This window comes from Carlito syrichta, unplaced genomic scaffold, assembly GCF_000164805.1.
Source record: "Carlito syrichta isolate Samal-C Ts95f unplaced genomic scaffold, Tarsius_syrichta-2.0.1 Scaffold309758, whole genome shotgun sequence".
Classification (NCBI taxonomy): Eukaryota; Metazoa; Chordata; class Mammalia; order Primates; family Tarsiidae; genus Carlito; species Carlito syrichta.
In genome coordinates this window covers 32209-51374 of record NW_007253854.1, presented here as the reverse complement: position 1 = coordinate 51374, position 19166 = coordinate 32209, and the positions used below count along the sequence as shown (strand labels likewise).

The 19166-nt window shown below is 46.0% G+C and overlaps 1 protein-coding gene across 1 annotated transcript in view; it reads right to left on the bottom strand.

Annotated features, from left to right (window-relative positions):
• Nucleotides 1–8473: 8473 nt before the first annotated feature.
• KCMF1 (potassium channel modulatory factor 1) overlaps nucleotides 8474–19166 on the bottom strand; it is a gene marked incomplete at its 5' end in the record, with an annotated part of 28093 nt that continues 17400 nt past the window's right edge. The window contains 3 exons of the mRNA XM_021717448.1: nucleotides 8474–10561; nucleotides 15554–15836; nucleotides 17986–18160. Of these exons, the coding sequence (XP_021573123.1) occupies nucleotides 10300–10561; nucleotides 15554–15836; nucleotides 17986–18160 (720 nt within the window). The remainder of the gene's footprint in view (nucleotides 10562–15553; nucleotides 15837–17985; nucleotides 18161–19166) is intronic.

Genomic DNA, 19166 nt, shown 5'->3' with positions numbered 1-19166 from the left:
CCAGTCTGGGTGACAGAGCGAGACTCCAACTCAAAAATAAAAATAAAAAATAAAAAAGTAAAAATTAGCCAGGCCTGGTGGTGAATGCCCGTAGTTCCAGCTACTTGGAAGGCTGAGGCAGAAGGAGCGCCTGAGCCCAACAGGTCGAGGCTGCGGTGGCCGTGAGTGTGCCACTGCACTCTTGCCTTGGCAACAGAGTGAGGCTCCAACTCAAAAAAAAAAAAAAAGGTGCATATCAGCCAGGAGTGATGGCTCACACCTATAATCTCAGCACTTTGGGACACCAAGGTGGAAGGATTGCCTGAGGTCAGGAGTTCAAGATCAGCTTGGGCAACATAGTGAGACCTTGTCTTTACAAAAAAAAAATAAGAAAATTAACCAAGCATGGTGGTGCATGCCTGTGGTCCCAGCTACTCAGGAGGCTGAGGTGTAATCCCAGCCTCCCAAAGCGCTGGAATTACAGGCACGAGCCACCACACCCGGCCAAGGGATCGCCATTTTAAATGGAGCAGTCACAGAAGCCCACGCCGACAAAGAGAAGGAGGTGAGGGAATATGGAGCTTCTGAGCAAGTGGAACCGCAAGCCATCATCCCAAAACTGTGGCATGCCCGAGAAACAGCAGGTGAGCAGCGGGGCTTGGGGAAGGGGGAGGATAAAGAGGGGAGCAGGGGTGAGCACTGAAATGGAATGTGAACTCCGGCCTGCAGGACCCCGGTGAGGGCCCCGGTGAGAGTGCTGGCCTTACTCTGAGATGGGTGCCCCTGGGGGGTTGGTGGTGTGCGGTGGCAGGAGTGCCCAGCTGCCAGCTGAGACGTGGATGGTCGCAGCAGGGACAGGAGTGGCCGTCGGGAGACTGCGGTGATGACCCCGCAGGGGATGACGGAGGCTTGGCTGGGGCAGGGGCGGAGATGGTGAGAGGGGAAAGATGGGCACTGGTGCCACCAGGGCCACTGATGAAACGGAGCGAGGGACAAGGAGAAGAGGCGCGGAGGTGACCCCAGGGTCGGTCTGAGCACCCAAGGACCGCTGTGTGGCTTAGTGCTTCATTCCCTGGCGGCACATCGAGGACCCAGACGGTGCTGGCCCTGGGCAGGTGCTCAAGAAACGAGAGGGTGAGGCCGGACGTGGAGGCACAGCCTGTCCTTCCAGCACTTTGGGAGGCTGAGGCGAGAGGACTGCCCGAGCCCAGGGTTCGAGGCCAGCCCGGGTAACTTGGGGAGACCTCATCTCTACAATAAATCAAAAATCAGCCGGGCGTGGTGGTGCACGCCTGTAGTTCCGGCTCCTTGGAAGGCTGAGGTGGAAGGATCGCCGGAGCCCAGCAGGTCGAGGTTGCGGTGGCCATCAACGTGCCACTGCATTCCAGCCTGGATGACAGAGTGAGACTCTGACTCAAAAAAAAAAAAAAAAGCAAAGAACAGCAAGGCCTCAGTCGATGTGCATCCTTGGATCCTGATGGTCCCCGCCTAGGGCAATTCCATCCTCCCCTGACTCTCGAACTCTTCACACAGAGAATCTTGTGCTTTGCAGTTCTTACCGGGTCCCTGGCCCTCACGAATAGCTTTGCCAGGTGACTTGGAAGCGTCTGAAGCAGGCTGGGCTAGCTGGATCCAGGCACCGCGTCCGCGTAGACGTATCCGGCTCTGTCTTCCGTTTGCTCCCGTGCAAATTCCGTTCCTTGCGTTGGCCACCCTTGGGTCCCCGCCGTGTTGGCTGCCGTTGGGGCTACCGCCTGCTGTTTATTTCATGCTTGCTTGGCGCCGGGCGCTGCATTCGCACACTATTTGATACTCTCATCAGCTCCGTTTAACCACGAGATAACAGGCACGCTGTTTAATGGAAGTTCATGAACTTGGCTGAGATCACACGAGCGAAGCTAGGGCCAGGACCGAAGCTCGCATCGGGGCTTGTGACCGCGGCACTGTCTGGGCCCCGGGTGGGTGTGGGCTCCACAGGCACGCCTGCACTCACGCCTTTCACAGGCACGCCTGCACCAAGTGACTTGGTCCTTTCCATCTCCCAGCTCTGATCCTGGACGTCCCCGTCTCCGGGGCCTGCCTGACTTCACCCTTGACCCAGCTTGGTTTCGAGCCCCATCCACCGCCCTTGACACGGAAGGCTGCGTCTCTCCATCCCTGCCACACATTCCAACATCAAGGAACATCGCCATCTTTCCCTGGGGCAGGCAGTTACTCGGGAAGGGGCAACTGCAATGCAGGGTCCTGCCCAGAGCTGACCTAGCAGCCATTGCCAAGGACTCACCTCCCCGTCGAGGCACGATTGGGGGTACTTTTGAGGTGGGAGGAAGAACCCCAAGAGGATGAGCCGAGCCCTAATTTCTTTTCTCGTTTTGTTTTTTTGAGTTGGAGTCTCACTCCGTCGCCCAGGCTGGAGGGCAGGGGCACGCTCCTGGCTACCGCCGCCTCGCCTGCTGGGCTCCGGCGATCCTTCCGCCTCAGCCTTCCAAGGACCCGGAACTACAGGTGCGCGCTACCACGCCCGGCTGATTTTTGATTTATTGTAGAGATGAGGTCTCTCCAAGTTGCCCGGGCGGGTCTCGAACCCGTGGGCTCAAGCAATTCACTCACCTTGGCCTCCCAAAGTGCTGGGTTTACAGGCTAATTTTTTGATTTATTGTAGAGATGAGCTCTCACCCAATTTGCCCAGGCTAGTCTCAAACTCCTAGGCTCAGACAGTCCTCTCACCTCTGCCTCCCAAAGTGCTGGAATTATAGGTGTGAGCCACCGCACCCGGCCAATCACTTTTAACCCTACTCCTCGCTGGCGGCAGTTGGGTATTCGAAAAGAAACAAAACAAAACAAACAACAACAAAAGAAACCTACCAAAAAGCTAACAGGAATTCCGAAGAGGAAAAGAAAACAAGGAGCTGGCCTGTCCCATTGGGTCCCAGGTGAGTGGGTCTTAGGCCCACGCCAAAGCTCACGGTTTCCTACCCAAGTCCTTCTTTCCAGCTCCACCTGCCCTGTGAAGCCGTGAGTAGAATAAGGATTCCAAAGTCCTTTTCTGAACTGGGGACAGAGGCCACACTGTCACTCCTCAGGCTCAGACACCGGTAACGCGTCTTAGGGTGACCCAGGTGGTCCTGAACATCATAGGCAAGCAGAGCTAAAGTTGTAGGTGACACCAGAAATGTTAATGAAACACACACGACATAAAGAAATAGGAGAGGCTGGGCTCAGTGGCTCAGCCTGTCATCCCAGCTCTTTGGGAGGCCGAGGCGAGTGGATTGCCTGAACGCACGGGTTCGAGACCCACCCCGGGGAACTTGGTGAGACCTCGTCTCTGCAATAAATAAAAAAAACTAGCGGGGTGTGGTAGTACATGCCTGTAGTTCCAGCTCCTTGGAAGGCTGAGGCAGAAGGATCACTTGAGCCCAGCAGGTCCAGGCTGCGGTGGCCGGGAGCGTGCCACTGCACTCCAGCCTGGGCGACTGAGTGACTCCAACTCAAAAAAAAAAAAAAAAAAAAAAGGAGAAGCAGCAGGGAGGGACGGTAGGAAAAACAAGGGTATCCACAGGGCATTTAAAACTATAAAAATCCCTGCAGAGCCACGGAGATGCCAGTGCCACAGATCACCAAGTCCACAGTTGCACATCACTTGGATCATAAGATGGCACAACACTCTGTCATCCCAGTGAATGCAACAGAACTGATGCCCATAACACGAAGTTTGCCCAAGAATATATTCAAAATCAGAAGACAGGTAAACTGGCTGGGCAGGTGACAATATTGCAAAGGATCACCTATATAACGGGGTCAGTGACAATCAGGCTGGGAGCCTGCTACCGTGTGAAATTCACATAGAAACACGGCTGTATTGTCGGTGTGTGGTCTTTTCCAAGGTAAGCTTTCGTCGATGGCTCTCCTGCAATTCAACAGACGCGTTGCTAATTATAATTATCATCCTGTATATAAAAAACGGGCTAGTCTTAGTGCCACTAGCATCTCATTAACTGTCACGAGATTAATGATGGCCATTCTTACAGGGGTTAGATGCTGGCGAGCATGTGGAGAAAAAGGAGCGCTTCTACACTGCTGGTGGGAATGCAAACTAGTGCAACCTCTCTGGAAGACAGTGTGGCGATTTCTGAAAGAACTAGAAATTGACCTTCCAAAGGACCCAGAAATCCCCCTTTTGGGAATATACCCAGAGGAACTCAAGTTATTCTACAAAAAAGATACCTGCACATGTATGTTTATTGCAGCTCAATTCACAAGAGCAAAAACATGGAACCAACCATGCTGCCCATCGAAGCTGGACTGGATTTTAAAAAGGTGGTATATATACACAATGGAATATTATGCAGCCATAAAGGAGGACAAACATATGGACTTTGCAGCAACATGGATGGATTTGGAGTTGATCATACTTAGTGATTTATCACAGAAACAGAGTCCCATATGTTCTCACTCATAAGCAGACCTTGAATAATTATAATACTCTAAGAGAGGGATTGGCAGTAGCTGGAAACTGTCAGGGGAGGGGAGGTGGGATTGGCAGTTGAGGGAAACTGCCAGGGGAGGGAGGGGCATACCTCATCTACAAGGGTACCTGCATAATCAGTGTTTATATACCTAACCCTGAAATGTACCCCACATCTTTATAATAAAAATTAAAAAAAAAAAAAAAACTGTCACGAGAGTCTCTCATATGGAAAGCTTAAGAAGCATTCAACACCTGCCAGGATTGTTTACATGACTGTCATGTAAGAGTCCATGAAATCACCCTGAGTCCCCAGGAAACAGCAGGAGAACTGGCTTCTTAGTTGATCCAGCCCACGGGCCAATTAAGGAGAGTTACAGAAATCTCACGGCCGCGATACTTTGCGTCTAACTCAAGTTAACCTTACACACAGGGTGTGGTCAGCACAGCTGACAGAGGAGCGAGTGAGGACTCCATCCCGCTTACAGAAAGAGGATGTACCCATCTCTTACGTGAGAGGCAGATTCCAAAGACGCTCATTCCAATTTGGCAGACTAGACCTACCAGAGGCACAGGCTTGGTGACCTCTGGAAACACTCCAGGGGTGTAAAGTAGAAAAGCTTTCAGGAGGTTCTCTCACAGGGCAGGTCTGAAAAGATTCCAGGTGGTTCATAATGCCTGGAGCTTACACCCAAAGCTCCGTCTCTGCTGGGAACAGAAGAAGTATGTGTGGATGAGATAGCCCCGGCCGCTGGTGGTCGTTTGTGTAGACAGAGGCGCCAACGTCCTCCAGGCTGAAGGCCCTGCTTGCCAAGAACACAATCCAAAGACTAGGATCCTGGTGGGTTGGTTACGGATTCATGAAGACCTCCCTGAAGAAAAACATCATTGTTTGGACCTGTGGAAAGAAGCCCAACTGCACACATGGGCACAAGGGTTTTCCTATCAGGCATGCATGACACCCAGCAATGTCTGTGCACTTATCTGTATAGCAAGCAGAGTTACCAGGGACAGAAAATCAGACTCCAGGGCTCTTTTTAATTAAATGGCCTTTTTATTAGTTGCTGTCAAGTTAACTGACTTTAGAAAGCCGGATTTGAGAGGAGCAGCGTCTGTAATTCGAGGAGCCAGCGTCAGGCATTACCTACCTGATGGGAGCCAACTAAAAGGGGGTGCAGGATCAACTTCTTGGAGATGGAACACCTTACAAAACTGCCATCTGCCAACCAAGTCGTGGAGGTAGTGACAACTGTTGCGTCACATTTTACGTGAGGTCCGCGGCAGGGTTCTTTGAGTCAAGAACTCCCCAAGCTCAGGCACTGATAAGAACACAGTTGGACAGGCTGGAGGAACAAAGAGGTGAAAAAAACTGCCCAGAGAAAAACATTGCCTGAGCATGGCGGAAGTTGATGGGCACACAGAATCAGACTTTTACACGATTCGGAAAATAGTCGCTTGAATTTGGCTACGGAATACTGTGAGGAGTTACACAGGTAGGGCTTTTCAGTGCCTTGGGATTTCACAATCTTGTCCCAACCTGGGAGTCTACAACTGCTGCCCCATCTTGCATTCCAACCCTTACCTCTGCCCACTCCCCACTGGATACGGGACTCCAGTCACTGTTGAGACGACTCTCATATCCCTCAAAAACCTCAGGGAGAGAACTGTTTCAAGTGTCCGGTTGAACTCTACAAAGAGCACAGGCGACCACTGCATTTTGCCGGCCCTCACAACTCTGGCATATAATTCTGGGAAATTTCGTGTCTAGTGTTTTGCTTTTCACTGCACTTGAAATCAACATTGCACGTGTCCCCAAAACCACATGCAAATGATTAAGACACACAACAGGGCTGGGTGCAGGGTCTCACGCCTGTCATTCCAGCACTTTGGGAGGCCGAGGCGAGAGGAATTCCTGAACCCACAGGTTCGAGACCAGCCTAGGCAACTTGGCGAGACCTCGCCTCCACGATAAATATAAAAATTAGCCAGGTGTGGTGGCGCACACCTGTAGTTCCAGCTACTTGGAAGGCTGAGGTGGAAGGATTGTGAGCCCAGTGGGTGGAAGCTGCGGTGGCCGTGAGCATGCCACTGCGCCGAGGCCTGGGCGACAGACTCCAAAAACCAAAACCACAATGGGTAGTCTCATAGGAAGTAGACATTGCTGCGGGAGCTTTTCCCTACAAAACTGGTATGTTAAGGGACTTTTACACGCATTACTCATCACACGTGGCCAATATTTTACACACAACTGTTATCACAGGGCTGTGGCACTCACATCAAACTCCAAAGTAACCGTACTTTTGTACTTGTACCAGCGCTTTCAGGTGCAGGGCTCCCATCAGAAGAGCCTTTTCTCCACACCTCCTCCCCTCCCCTCTCCATCGTGGTCTCTCTGCCACATGCTTTTCTAATGTGCCCTGAACTAGAGCTATGAAGAACTCAAGTTTGTCCCACCCCAGGAGCCACGGAGTAAAATACATAAAGTGGAACATTTGCTGTTAGGGACCTAGCTTCGTTCTGGAAACTAAAGCTTGGAACTACTGAGAGAACTCTGGACCGTTTGTCTGCTTTTCATTTTTAATTGTGATCCACAAATCAGAGAAATTATAAAAGGTTTGTGATCTTTGAAAATCTGTTATCGAGATTTTAAATACTGAGAGGGAAAAATGGAAGGGGGGACAATGGGATGGATTTCTGTGTTGCTTCTGTGATTTTTGATAATGTAATCTGCTCTCCTAAATTTCATGTCCCTGGGGGCCACAGGGAGTGGAGCTTTCTCTTATTTCACCAGAGTCCAATTATAAACGAAACAAGAACCCATTATTCTGTTAGTAGCATCTAACAGAATAGGTTCTAATTCTGTGGGTAACCCCCCAAAAAACGAAACAATGCAATCTATATACAAATATGAAGGTTTCATGATAGCTAACAGTAGAAATTGAACCTTCTAATTGTAGCCATAAAAGGAAGCACAGCTATTTCTACTTGTTCAGAGCCGAAACTTTTTAGAAAAGTAAATGAATGAAAACAATCTAAGGAAGTCATGAGGCAGACTCTACTATTTCAAATTTCATTGTTTTCTGTGATTAAATATCCAGGACAGTGATGCTCATGAATATTTGTCTCACATCACAGTGTCGCAGGGATTACTTTGAGATTCTTAAACACACTGCGAATTACACTCCATAAATTACATAAAAATAGAAACCAATATAGTTTTAAGCATTCTGTATAGGTCTTACCCTTCACTATAGCTTTTCTTGGGTTATGAGTCAGTAAGTTAAACTTCTTCCTGAGCGCCTTAAGCAGAAATAATTACACGATTTCCAAATAGGAAATAAAGACAGCACCGTAGAACATTTACAAACTCATATTGTAGATACTCAAAATTCCACAAAACAAAAACTTCTCGGGATTCAGGATCTGCTCCTAAAGAAATCTGAAGATGTAGCCAAAATAAACAATGGTATATTTCAATTTTGTCTCCTCTCCATCAAAGTCTTTGCAATTTATTTTCATTTAGTATATCCGATAATAAGATGTTCATTCAGAAACTAAAGAAAAAGGACACAAGAATTTGAAGGGCTTAAATATATTTTTATATTGATATTCTGTGTCTTTCTACCCTAAAATAATACATTATTATTGATTACATACAAGATGAGGTGAGGTATTTGTAAAATAGCTGGTAAAAAATAATTATACAGTATTCTACATGAGATGGAATCTCATGAACCTTTAAGTCTTCTGAAGTGTTAAACTGATCATCTAAATTAAACTGCCCTGAATGACTTACAGTTGTTCCCTAAAATCATGTTAAAAAATTAAGGATCTTACATTTTCCCAGGATTTGTGCAAAGGGAAAGTACATAATTGGCAATTTCTGATTCTCACATCCAAAGTAATGCATTCACACAATCTGAGATCTCCGTGTTGAGCATAAAAAGAAGAAAAATGCTGGATTAGAGATATAAAATCTCTGAGTAAGGGTTAGGCTATTCCACCAACGCCAAAGAAAATCAAGTGGTCAACAGTCTTGAAAACGCTTTATTGAAATGTGTGACTTATGTGCAGAAGATGTGTTTGAAAAGACCACAGCTTGAAAACGGATTTTTGAAACTTCTCAACAACCAGTTAAAAAAAAGAAAATCCCTACCTGACTTCTAGTATGACCAGAAGCCTGGTGTAAATTCTTCCTTTAAAACATTTTCCATCACAGAAGCTAAAGAAAACAAAGCTATCATATTTGGAAATCGTTGGAGTCTGAAGTTTCAGAGGAGAAGCAACAGTTTTTCAGACATGTAGGGTGACTTCTGTTTTGGTTACATCTGGATGAACATGGACTTCACAGTTCTCGGAAGAACACCGGAGCAGTGTTCAAGTCTGTATGCGTCATGTTGAATAGACGGAGAAACACGGACAGGAAAGGAAGAGGATGAGGGAGAAAGAGAGGAGGCTGAGAAAGGGCTCAGAGGAAAGAGATCCGGAACAAGACATGATTAGGTAAGTCTAGTTATAAATTTATCAGAAGCTGTGCGCACCTTTTTTAAAAGTCCTAAATGTACATTCCAAAAACTGCCCCCATCCCCCAAACCCGCAGTCCCTGCCTTGGAGCTATCGTGAAAGTCTATGCATAAAAACTGAAACAGGAAATAAAAAATAACCCAGCCCTTCCAAATCCCAAAACAAACCAAAAAAGCTGTACATTTTTTTTTTTTACACATAGGATCAATAATATAGGCATATAGGTGGCATGATTCCATTAAAAGGCTTTACTTTTTATGCCAGAAAAAACCCAATAAATAAAAGGTGCTCAAGTTAGCATTAAGAATTTGGTTGTAATACACCAATGAACCTGGGACGGCAAATCCTCAAAGCTCCCCTGATACTGATCTGTCTCAGCAAACTACAATAGCAAGTACATACATAACGCAAAATATGATTGAGAATGTGAGGTTTTTAGGAACAAAGACAACATGATTCAGGTTAACTCTGCTGAACAGTGAATAATTGAAATTCATCTACACCTGAATAAAACATGTTTAACAATCGAAAAAATTTTAAACAACCACAGAAAGTAAAACTCGGAACAAACACAAACAGGATTTGTTTCTCGGGCACACAAACGCCCTGCAGCAGATTCCGACAGTAGCTTTCCGGCGTGTCTTCTTCGACAGGTGAGTTAGGGACAGGCTGAGCTCCGCGTGGGCAGGGTGACTGACAGGGCGACAGGACAGTCACCAGGGCGGACACCACACCCAGTTACGACCCCTCGCTCCGCTGCAGAGCTGGCTTTGTGTGTAGGAGGCACACAAAGAAAGGTGACTCAGGCAGACATTATTCAAAAGCCACCGCTGTCGCATAACCATTGAATAATGTGTGGGAAAGCTTTGGGCTTTGTGTTTTTTTTTTAAGTTTTACTCCTTGTATTTAATTTTTTAAATAACAAGGTCACTAAAACTCATGCACGCTGCAAAAAACCTCATGCAGTAGTTAAGGTAAACCATCCAAGCAGTTTTTATTCATTAATATTCATAAATACACACAGCAGCTTCATTAGAGATTTCAATTTTCCTCTTCAGTTTGAATGTGGAGTATTAGGAGAGCCTTTTGCATGTCAAGGTACAGGAAGCAGAGATCACCCCTGCACTGCTACCTACATTTACCTGCTAGAAGTAAAAATTAGTTAAGTGGAAATGATTATCATATATATTTCTCTCTTCCTTTTGAATGTACACAATGTAACAAGAGTGACAGACCTGAAATTACAATCACCAAACAAACCCAAGATAGCTGTTGTCCACTTTCATTGGCAAATACAGCACAGAGGACACTGTCTGCGGATTGGGATGTCATCAAAGAGGAGGTGGCGGAGGCTCGTTTCCTTTATTACTCTCTTTTAGATTCAGGTTTTCTAAAGCAACATCTAAAGGCATGATATCTACACAGCCCATAGCACCAAAATCTGCCATCTCCCCCCGTTCATCCTCGTCTGAGGACGAGCTCTCTTCGCGCACTAAGGTGGACAGAAGAAGCTCTTGGACAAACAGGCTGCGGTCTGCGCGCTCGCTTTCCATGGACTGGCGCTCTGCTTCGGACATCTTAGGATCATTCAACCTGTGCGAGTCAAGAAGAGAAGACCTTATTGGCAACAGGTTGGTGAAAGTGGCAGGACCGACTTCTACAACGTTCTCCACCATGCAAGCTTGACAGGTGGCAAAATTCAGAATCTGAGACATAGAATATCTTGCTCCAATTTATCATCTTAATTATGTTGAGAGGAATACCTCACACTTGTAGCAATACTCTTTTTACCCTGAGGTGCAAATCTATGGTCTACGGGTTCAATGGGGAAAAAAATACATTTAGACTTCTCCCACTCTTTCCAGAGGAAACTGGGTAAAAATGCTCCAAGGAAAACAATATTCCTGACAGATTAGATGCTTGGGAAGTCGTGATTTCCCTAACCAGAATTTCACCCGCAAGAATTTAAAAAGAGGAAAGCGGCAACCCCGCTGACAATAACGAAGTCTGCAATGAACAGAATATTCAACTGAAAAAATCCTAACAGCCCCTCTGTTATCACTCCAACTAATTCTTGCTGGAATGAAGTTATGTCCAGAAGCCGGAGAGGGCAAGCATGCGTGCACGTGCGCGCGCACAAACACACACACTCCGACACTTCTCCTACCCAGGACCACTTGGCTCATCCGCACAGAGACTGGACAGATATTAAAGGCTGAAAACTGCACTTACTACTAACCTTTTTAAATAACTTTAAAATGTCAATCTCCAACAAAGAGCTAAGCAAAAGCCTGCTTAGTTTCAGCTCTGATCTGATTTCTCTACACTTTTAGGGGCAAACAAAGAAAGGGAAACCAGCAGGCGTACTGGGGTCAGGACAAGCCATAAACAGGAGAAGATGAGTATCGCAAAGGAGGCCCAGCAGGACACACGGCAGGTGCTTCTCCTTGGGAGCCCAGGGGCACCCTGAGCCTAGAGCCAGGTTGGTCCATGCCCCCCTCCTGAGTGGTGCCTGTTCCCTGCGGCACCGGGGCACCACACGACTTCACAAACAAGACTTCCACGGGGCAGACTCTAAGAGCTTTCCGCGTGCATGCGCTCTTTTAAAAAGTCCTATGAGCTCGGACCTTTCACTATCAACATTTTACAGGCAGAGGAAAGTGGAGCAGAGGTTAAGTAAATTGCTCAGAATCTCATCACTGTTAAGTTCAAAACACTGCAGGGTTAGATGTATGGCTCAGAAAACAAAGATCTAAATATCAGAACTTAAAGCAAAAATATCTGGAAGGTAAATGATAGGACATAAAAGCCATTAAATCTATGTTGAAAAGAAATGGCTAATTATATTCATGGTCGCACCAACTTAAGAATGTCATAAGAGAGTATCTAATGGAATAGAAGATTGCACAGTAAGCTACACATTCTCAACCCAAAAGTATAAAAGTGTTGAGGACTGAAATACATTCCATGCTTTTAGCTTCGGAAAAGGCCTTGGCAAAGAAAAACGATCTAGAGAAGTCAAACCTGTCATAGGAAGACGAAGGGCGTGCAGAAGACCACCCACACAGTAGTGAAGCAACCAGAAACACAGAGGTCTCCAGCCCTTCGGAGAGTGTGTGATTCTAGTATGACTGATTGACTTTCAGGGAAATAATGGAAAAAACACCTCGTCCCTGAGGGGCAGACGGATCGGACACTTGGGATTACTGGGTCAAATTTCATCTGGGATGTAAAAGGAATCCCAATGTTTGTGAGGATCTGGATCGATGCTGGCAAATGAGCTGGCTCCATTATCAAAAGACCGGGTCTGACTCGGACACTTCATCACTTTCTCAAAGGTCAATTACTCGGACCCCCAAAGAGACTGCATCTCCATCATCAGTTCCAAGGCAACATGAGTAGCAGCTGGCTCTGGTCGAATCAGAGTGCTAAGGGGTGAGCCCCACGGACATCCTGCAGGAGCTGTGTGATCAGCGGCCAGGCTCCCCGCACTCCTGCAGCCGTTCCCCTGCCTTGACAGTTCACCGTGCCTGGCCACACCTCAGAAGTTCTGAGAAGCCCAACAGAAAACCGTCGCTTTACTTTTCTTGCTTCATTTTCCCCAGCCTTGTTAATCAGGGGTAGGGGAGGGTGCATACATAACGATATGTATTTCTTAGAATATATAAAGCTGCAGAGAATATGTTTGGGGAAATATCGCCCTATATAAATCACACGGATATGATGAAACGATACAATAAAAGATTTGGAAGCCAGGTGCTGTGGATCACAACTGTAATCCCAGTTACTTGGGAGGCTGGGGTGGCAGGATCACTTGAGGCCAGGATTCTGAGACCAGCCGGGACAACATGGGGAGACTCCATCTCAAAAAATAAAAAAGCCAGGTGTGGTGGTGTGCACCTGTAACCCTGGCTACTTGGGTGGCTGAAGTGGGAGAATTGCTTGATCCCAGGAGGTCAAGGCTGTAGTGAGCTACAATCATGCTACTGTACTCTAGCCTGGATGACAGTGCGAGACTGCTATCTCAAAAAATAAAGCAAAAAAACAATGGAAAATGGCCTGCAAATTGCAAGGTGCTAATTAGTGTACAGTAGCAGATGACAGATGATCCTTCAAGCAACTACAAGCAGACTCCGAGGAGGGTCACTCATACCCTGCTGGAGAGCTGGTGTCCAGAGAGAAACATCCCAGAGCAAGCTCACGGAGTAGTCTGGGGCTCACACAAACACAAAAATAGGGCAAGGGCAGGAAGATGTCTTTTCCAGACAGCACGGAGAAGACAGTCCACCCATAGTGCCATGAACTCCCAGCAGACACGCACACTGGCCTCTCCTTTTTGAGGGGGGCACCTAGATCTGGCAAGTTACAGGCCCACTCAGTCTCTGCAGGTAAGGTCACATGGCAGCAGGCAGATCTGTGGTTCTCTGACTTCTTTATGTTACTTTCTGATAATAACCAGGCATAGTTACTGACCTTGCAGACATATTTCAGAGGTAAATCCCTCATTTAAAACTCCTAGCTAGGCTCAGTGGCTCAGCCTGTAATCCTGTGCTTTGGGAGGCTGAGGTGAGTGGATTGCCTGAGCCCGCGGGTTTGAGACCCGCCTGGGCACCTGGGCGAGACCTCATCTCTACAATAATTCAAAAAAATCAGCTGGGCGTGGTAGCGCATGCCTGTAATTCTGGCTACTTGGAAGGCTGAGGCGGGAGGATCGCCGGAGGCTAGCAGGTCGAGGCTGCGGTGGCCGGGAGTGGCCACTGCACTCCAGTGTGGGCGACAGAGTGAGACTCCAACTCAAAAAATAAATAAATAAATAAATAAATAAATAAAAACAAATAAATAAATAAAAAATAAAAAAACTTCTTCCAGGCCAGGCTCAGTGACTCGGCCTATAATCCCAGCACTTTGGGAGGCCAAGGTGAGAGGATTGCCTGAGTCCAGGGGCTCGAGACCAGACTGGGCAACTTGGTGAGACCTCATCTCTACAATAAATACAAAAATTAGCCGGGTGTGGTAGCGTGTCCTGTGGTTCCAGCTACTTGGAAGGCTGAGGTGGAAGGACTGCCTGAGCCCAGTAGGTTGTGATCATGCCACTGTACTCCAGCCTGGGTAACAGGGTGAAACTCCACACCACAAAAAAATAAAAATAAAAAAAAAATCTTCCTCAGATCCACAGCTAATGACAATAACAGGTAACATCAATAGGGGCTTTACTATACATGCCAGATACTGAGCCAGACCACACACATACCAGTGTTCCATTTAATTCTCAAAATGATTCTCTTTGTAATGAGACAAAACTCCCGGGATATTGATGATAAAACCAAGTCTGGAAAAGTGAGATGACTTGCCTAAGGCCCAAAACCAGTAAGTGGCAAAGCCAGGGCTGTAAACCAGCGCTCTTCAAACATTTTTTATCCTGTACCCACAAAATGTTATTTACAACTACACACGTGTCCCACGGCACTATCAGAGACACTAAAAAGTGTGAGATAGCAGGCAGAAGAACATATTCAACTGTAATAGTGGAGCAGTTTATGTGCATACTGAGTATTACTTACACGGTGGTAGACCTTTTTTAAAGTACTTTTGTGTGCCAAACATAAGGATTTATTTTTATTTATTTATTTTGAGTTGGAGTCTCACTCCGTCGCCCAGGCTGGAGTGCTGGGCTCAGGCGATCCTTCCGCCTCAGCCTTCCAAGTAGCTGGAACCACACAAACAAGAATTCAAATCCAGTTTTTTAAAGAAACTCTCAGGTGAAAACTAGCATTGTATGAGGAAATCTTCTTTACATGTAAAAAATATTTCACAGCAGACTAAAATTGGCACTAAAAGAAAGCAGTGTTAATTATGATAATTCATGCAACTACTATAGCTCATATATATAATAGTATGGTATTTAAGTTTTACGGATGATATGGGAAAGGAAATTCATATTAGATGATGATATATACCTTGAGAACAAGAAGACCAGTATTCTTAACTTATCTAAAATAGTAAGTCTTCACATTCTTGGGGAAATATTGAATATGCAGTTTTATCAGGTATCTGTGGGTTTTAGTGGTTTGATCAAATGCAGAATTTTAAGAAATATATGTGCACGCTGGGCACGGTGGCTCATGCCTGTAATCCCAGCACTTTGGAAGGCAGAGGTGAGAGGATTGCCTGAGTCCAGGGGTTCGAGACCAGTCTGGGCAACCTGGTGAGACCTTGCCTCTACAATAAAATCAAAAAGTTATCCAGGTATAGTGGCGTGTGCCTGTAGTTCCAGCTACTTGGAAGGCTGAGGCAGAAGGATCGCCGGAGTCCAGGAGATCAAAGCTGGGGTGGCTGTGAGTGTGTCACTGCACTCTAGCCTGTGCGACAGAGTGAGACTCTGACTCAAAAAAAAAAAAAAAGAAAGAGAAATAGGCTACCCTTTGGGGTCCCCTCCTGCTCTGGGAGCTCTTCTGTCCTCTCAATAAATCCTGCTTTCTCAAAAGAAAAAAATTTATGTGCACAAAAGTGCAAAGATCATTTTAGATTGTGTAGCAGCAACAAAACATTACTCTTCAAACGAAGTTACACGAGTAAGCGAGCTACCTCGTTAAAAGAAACTGGGAGTTCTGGAGAGCTTGCTGGCTGCTTTCTGTGTTTGCTGTGTTGCTTGTTGCCGTGGACTGTGTGATCGTGGTGGTGACGCTGCTTGTGTTGGTGCGCCGGGTGGCGTTGCGGGCGGTCTCCAGCTGCTGCCGCGCGGCCTGTGCGTGCTGCCGCTCCAGCTGCAGCTGCATCTGCAGCTGTTGTAACTGGGAGGCGGAAGGGCCGGAAGAGTTGAGCTGTCCTCCTGCGGAACGTCTCACTCCCGACAACTGAGATAGGAGTTCTGCCGGTGAAAACGAAGACGGTTAATGCCCACACGGCGCTGAGAAAGCAATGTGCCGCAGATCATCCTTTTGCTGGGAGAACACCAAAAGAGCACTGGACAGGTGGGCACCCACAGCCGCAGTCTCAGCGTTGGAGCTCAGGACCCCTAGAATGCCTCCTGGAGACGGAGCTACCATGTATAGGAGGCACAAATACATACGAGCACTGGCTGGTTAGTTCTGCTTTAGGCAAAACTTAACAGAGACTGTTTTAAAATTATTTGCACATCAGACTAATTTAGTTATTCCATCTCTTAGCATTTCATAGATTAAAGTGGTTCACTCATGGGTCTAATCCTAAGATAAACCAAGGTCTACTCTGTTGGCAGGAATTCAAACTTTTATTAATTGACTGACTGAATGATTAGGATGAACTACAAGAGGCCTGGACCAGTGCACCTCTGCCTCTCTCTCAGGTGCTTTTTGGTTCTGTTGTTTCAAGGTATCACTGCGGTGAGGACCACCAGCAGTCCTTAGCACGCTGACTAGCTCCTGAGAACCTGCTGTGCCGATGAGTCAACAAGCTTGTACTCATCAAAAGAGGTGCCAACCCTGTCCCTGCATCCTCATCTCACAAGGTGCAGTCACTGCCTTCTCCACGAGAAGGGTCCACCTAGCTTACAGGGAACTGAGGATCGCCTTGCAGGTGTCCTTGGGAAGCAGACATGCTTTAACATTAAGACTCATTAACAGGGCAAGTTTCTGTTCTCATGGTCTCTTCTTAGACCACTCTACCATGGAATATACAGTTCATCACTAAAAAAAAACAATAACCTAATAATATTCACCATAGGAAAAAAAAAAAAATCAAAGCAATGAAGATAATTTCTCTATTTTGAATTTTGCTCCCAGACTTTTACGGCCTGCTAAAAAAAAATAGCAGGGAAATATTCCCTTTGGATTAATTATTTAAAAAAAAATCCCCCAAACTCAGTTTATGGGGTTTGTTTTTGTTGTCATACATCCAAATGCCTAAAGCACACTTGGAATAAAGATTCTGCACTGCATAGCTAACATTCTTGAGAACTCTGAAGAGTAAAGCTGTTCTTAGTCTATTTCTGATTTACACTTATCAGTGTTTCAGGTGTTCTGGAAGGTGACGCGTGGCTTCCATGTGGACGCATCACAATGGGTGCTTTAAATCTGTACACAATTCCCAGTCTTACCACTTGTCTGCTTGGCGTATCTTGCAGATTCTCAGGCTACAGTGATTTCTGATGTTTTATTTTAACCCTGTATTTTGTTACCAGCTTCCTAAGTTTGTCATGCACTAGACTCAGTAACTTGGCCATGAGGTTCAAGGTTCAAAGGCAAGTTGGTCTTTCTTTGTTAGTAAGATTTTCCTATGCTATTAAAACATGTACCTTTCAGGCTGCTCACAAAAATATAGTTCTCAAATCAAGGCAAGGACAAAGTTTTGCTTTACTTTCTTCCATAAGAAGAGCTTCATTCTTTCATCTCGACAATTCGCCTTTTTATCTGTGTCCCATGGAATTCTGGAGCTTTTCTAACCCTGACATTTTTTATGATTTTCTTGGGCTTCTATGGAGGTCACAAAACCAACATAAAACCATTTCTTGTTATTTTATGTCCCTAAGTACAGCAGTCTCCCTTACCTGCAGGAAATGTGTCCCAAGTCCCTCAGCGAATGGCTGAAACCACCATTTGGATAGTACTATCTACACTACGTTTTTTCCTACACATACCTACACCTATGAGAACTTATATATGAGGCCCTAGAAGAGCTCAACAACAACAAAATAGAACAATTATAACAATGTACTATAAAAGTTATATAAGTTTCATCTCTACTGTGCTTACTGTACTTATTTTCAGAATGTAGTTGACCACTGCTAACTAAAACTCAGAAAAGCAAAACCAAGGGTAAGCGGGGACTACTGGACTTAAACACCAGAACAATATGAACTACTTCATGCTGTCCCCTTTTAAAATATAAATCATACACATATTTCACTTATAAAATACTTGGGAATTTGTGAAGAAACACGGGCGTGTGATCAGAGAGGCAAGACTAAGAACACAAACCCCACAGAAAATGTCACAGGCGCGTCCCCTGCCACGTCCGTGACCGATGGGGAGCTGACTTACCCGCGATAGGATCCATGGCTTCCCTGTTGCTTGGAGAATACGAACTCTGAGAAGAAGAGAGTCCACCGGTAGAACTGCTAGTAAAGTGCATGTTGGATCTACGAGCGCGAGGACCTCCTAATCCCCGGCCAGAGTGAAACATTCTACGAACATGTCGAACACCACTCGATTCATCATAACTCAGAAGTTAAGAAAAGAACTAAAGGATCTCACAGCAAAAAAATTACCTGAGCTCTTGCTAGACAGACACAGAGATTTCCTAAGTTGTAAGCATTTTAAGACAGCACATTTAACTTAGAAGGCAAATGTTCCAACTCATTGAGGGCTGTTAACCCCCAAAAGACACTAAAATACAAAGCAGTGTATGAGTCTGTGTGTATACTGTGGGGTGGGGGAGAAGTTTCTCCAGGTGAGGAGAAATATCCTCCTAGGCTCCAACTACGATGACTAGAGAAATACCACCAGATGAGGTCAATGGTGTTGCCTGGTCAGACACCCCAGGTGACGCATTTCCTTACTCTAGTCTGAGTACTGAATTTCATACATGTTTATATCCAAATAACCACAATGCATAAGTATCAATATTTATATTTAGGGAGAACTAATATATAACTAATAAAATGTCAATTATCACCTGTGAAAATGGGACAGTATGAATAATTTAAGCTTGGTGGGTAAGAAATTGCCCCCTCCCTTTTTTTGAGTCAGAGTCTTACTCTCTCTCCCAGACTGGGGTGCAGTGACATGCTGCTCATGGCCACCCGCAGCCTTGAACTGCTGGGCTCAGGCGATCCTTCCACCTCAGCCTTCCAAGAAGCTGGAACTACAGGCATGCGCCACTATGCCCGGCAAATTTTTTGATTTATTGTAGAGACAAGGTCTCACCCTGTTGTCCAGGCTGGTCTCAAACCTGTAGGCTCGGGCAATCCTCTTGCCTCGGCCTCCCAAAGTGCTGGGATTATAGACGTGAGCCACCGCGCATAGCAAGAAATTCTTTGTGATTATTTGTTTTAATGCCTTCAGGCTCTTCCCCAATGCTGCTGATAAGCAGAAAACAGAGAACTGAATTTCTTGTATAAGTAGACATAAAGAGATCAGTATGACATTGATCAAGAAGTCAGATTTCAGCCAGGCTCGGTGGCTCAGCCTATAATCCCAGCACTTTGGGAGGCTGAGGTGAG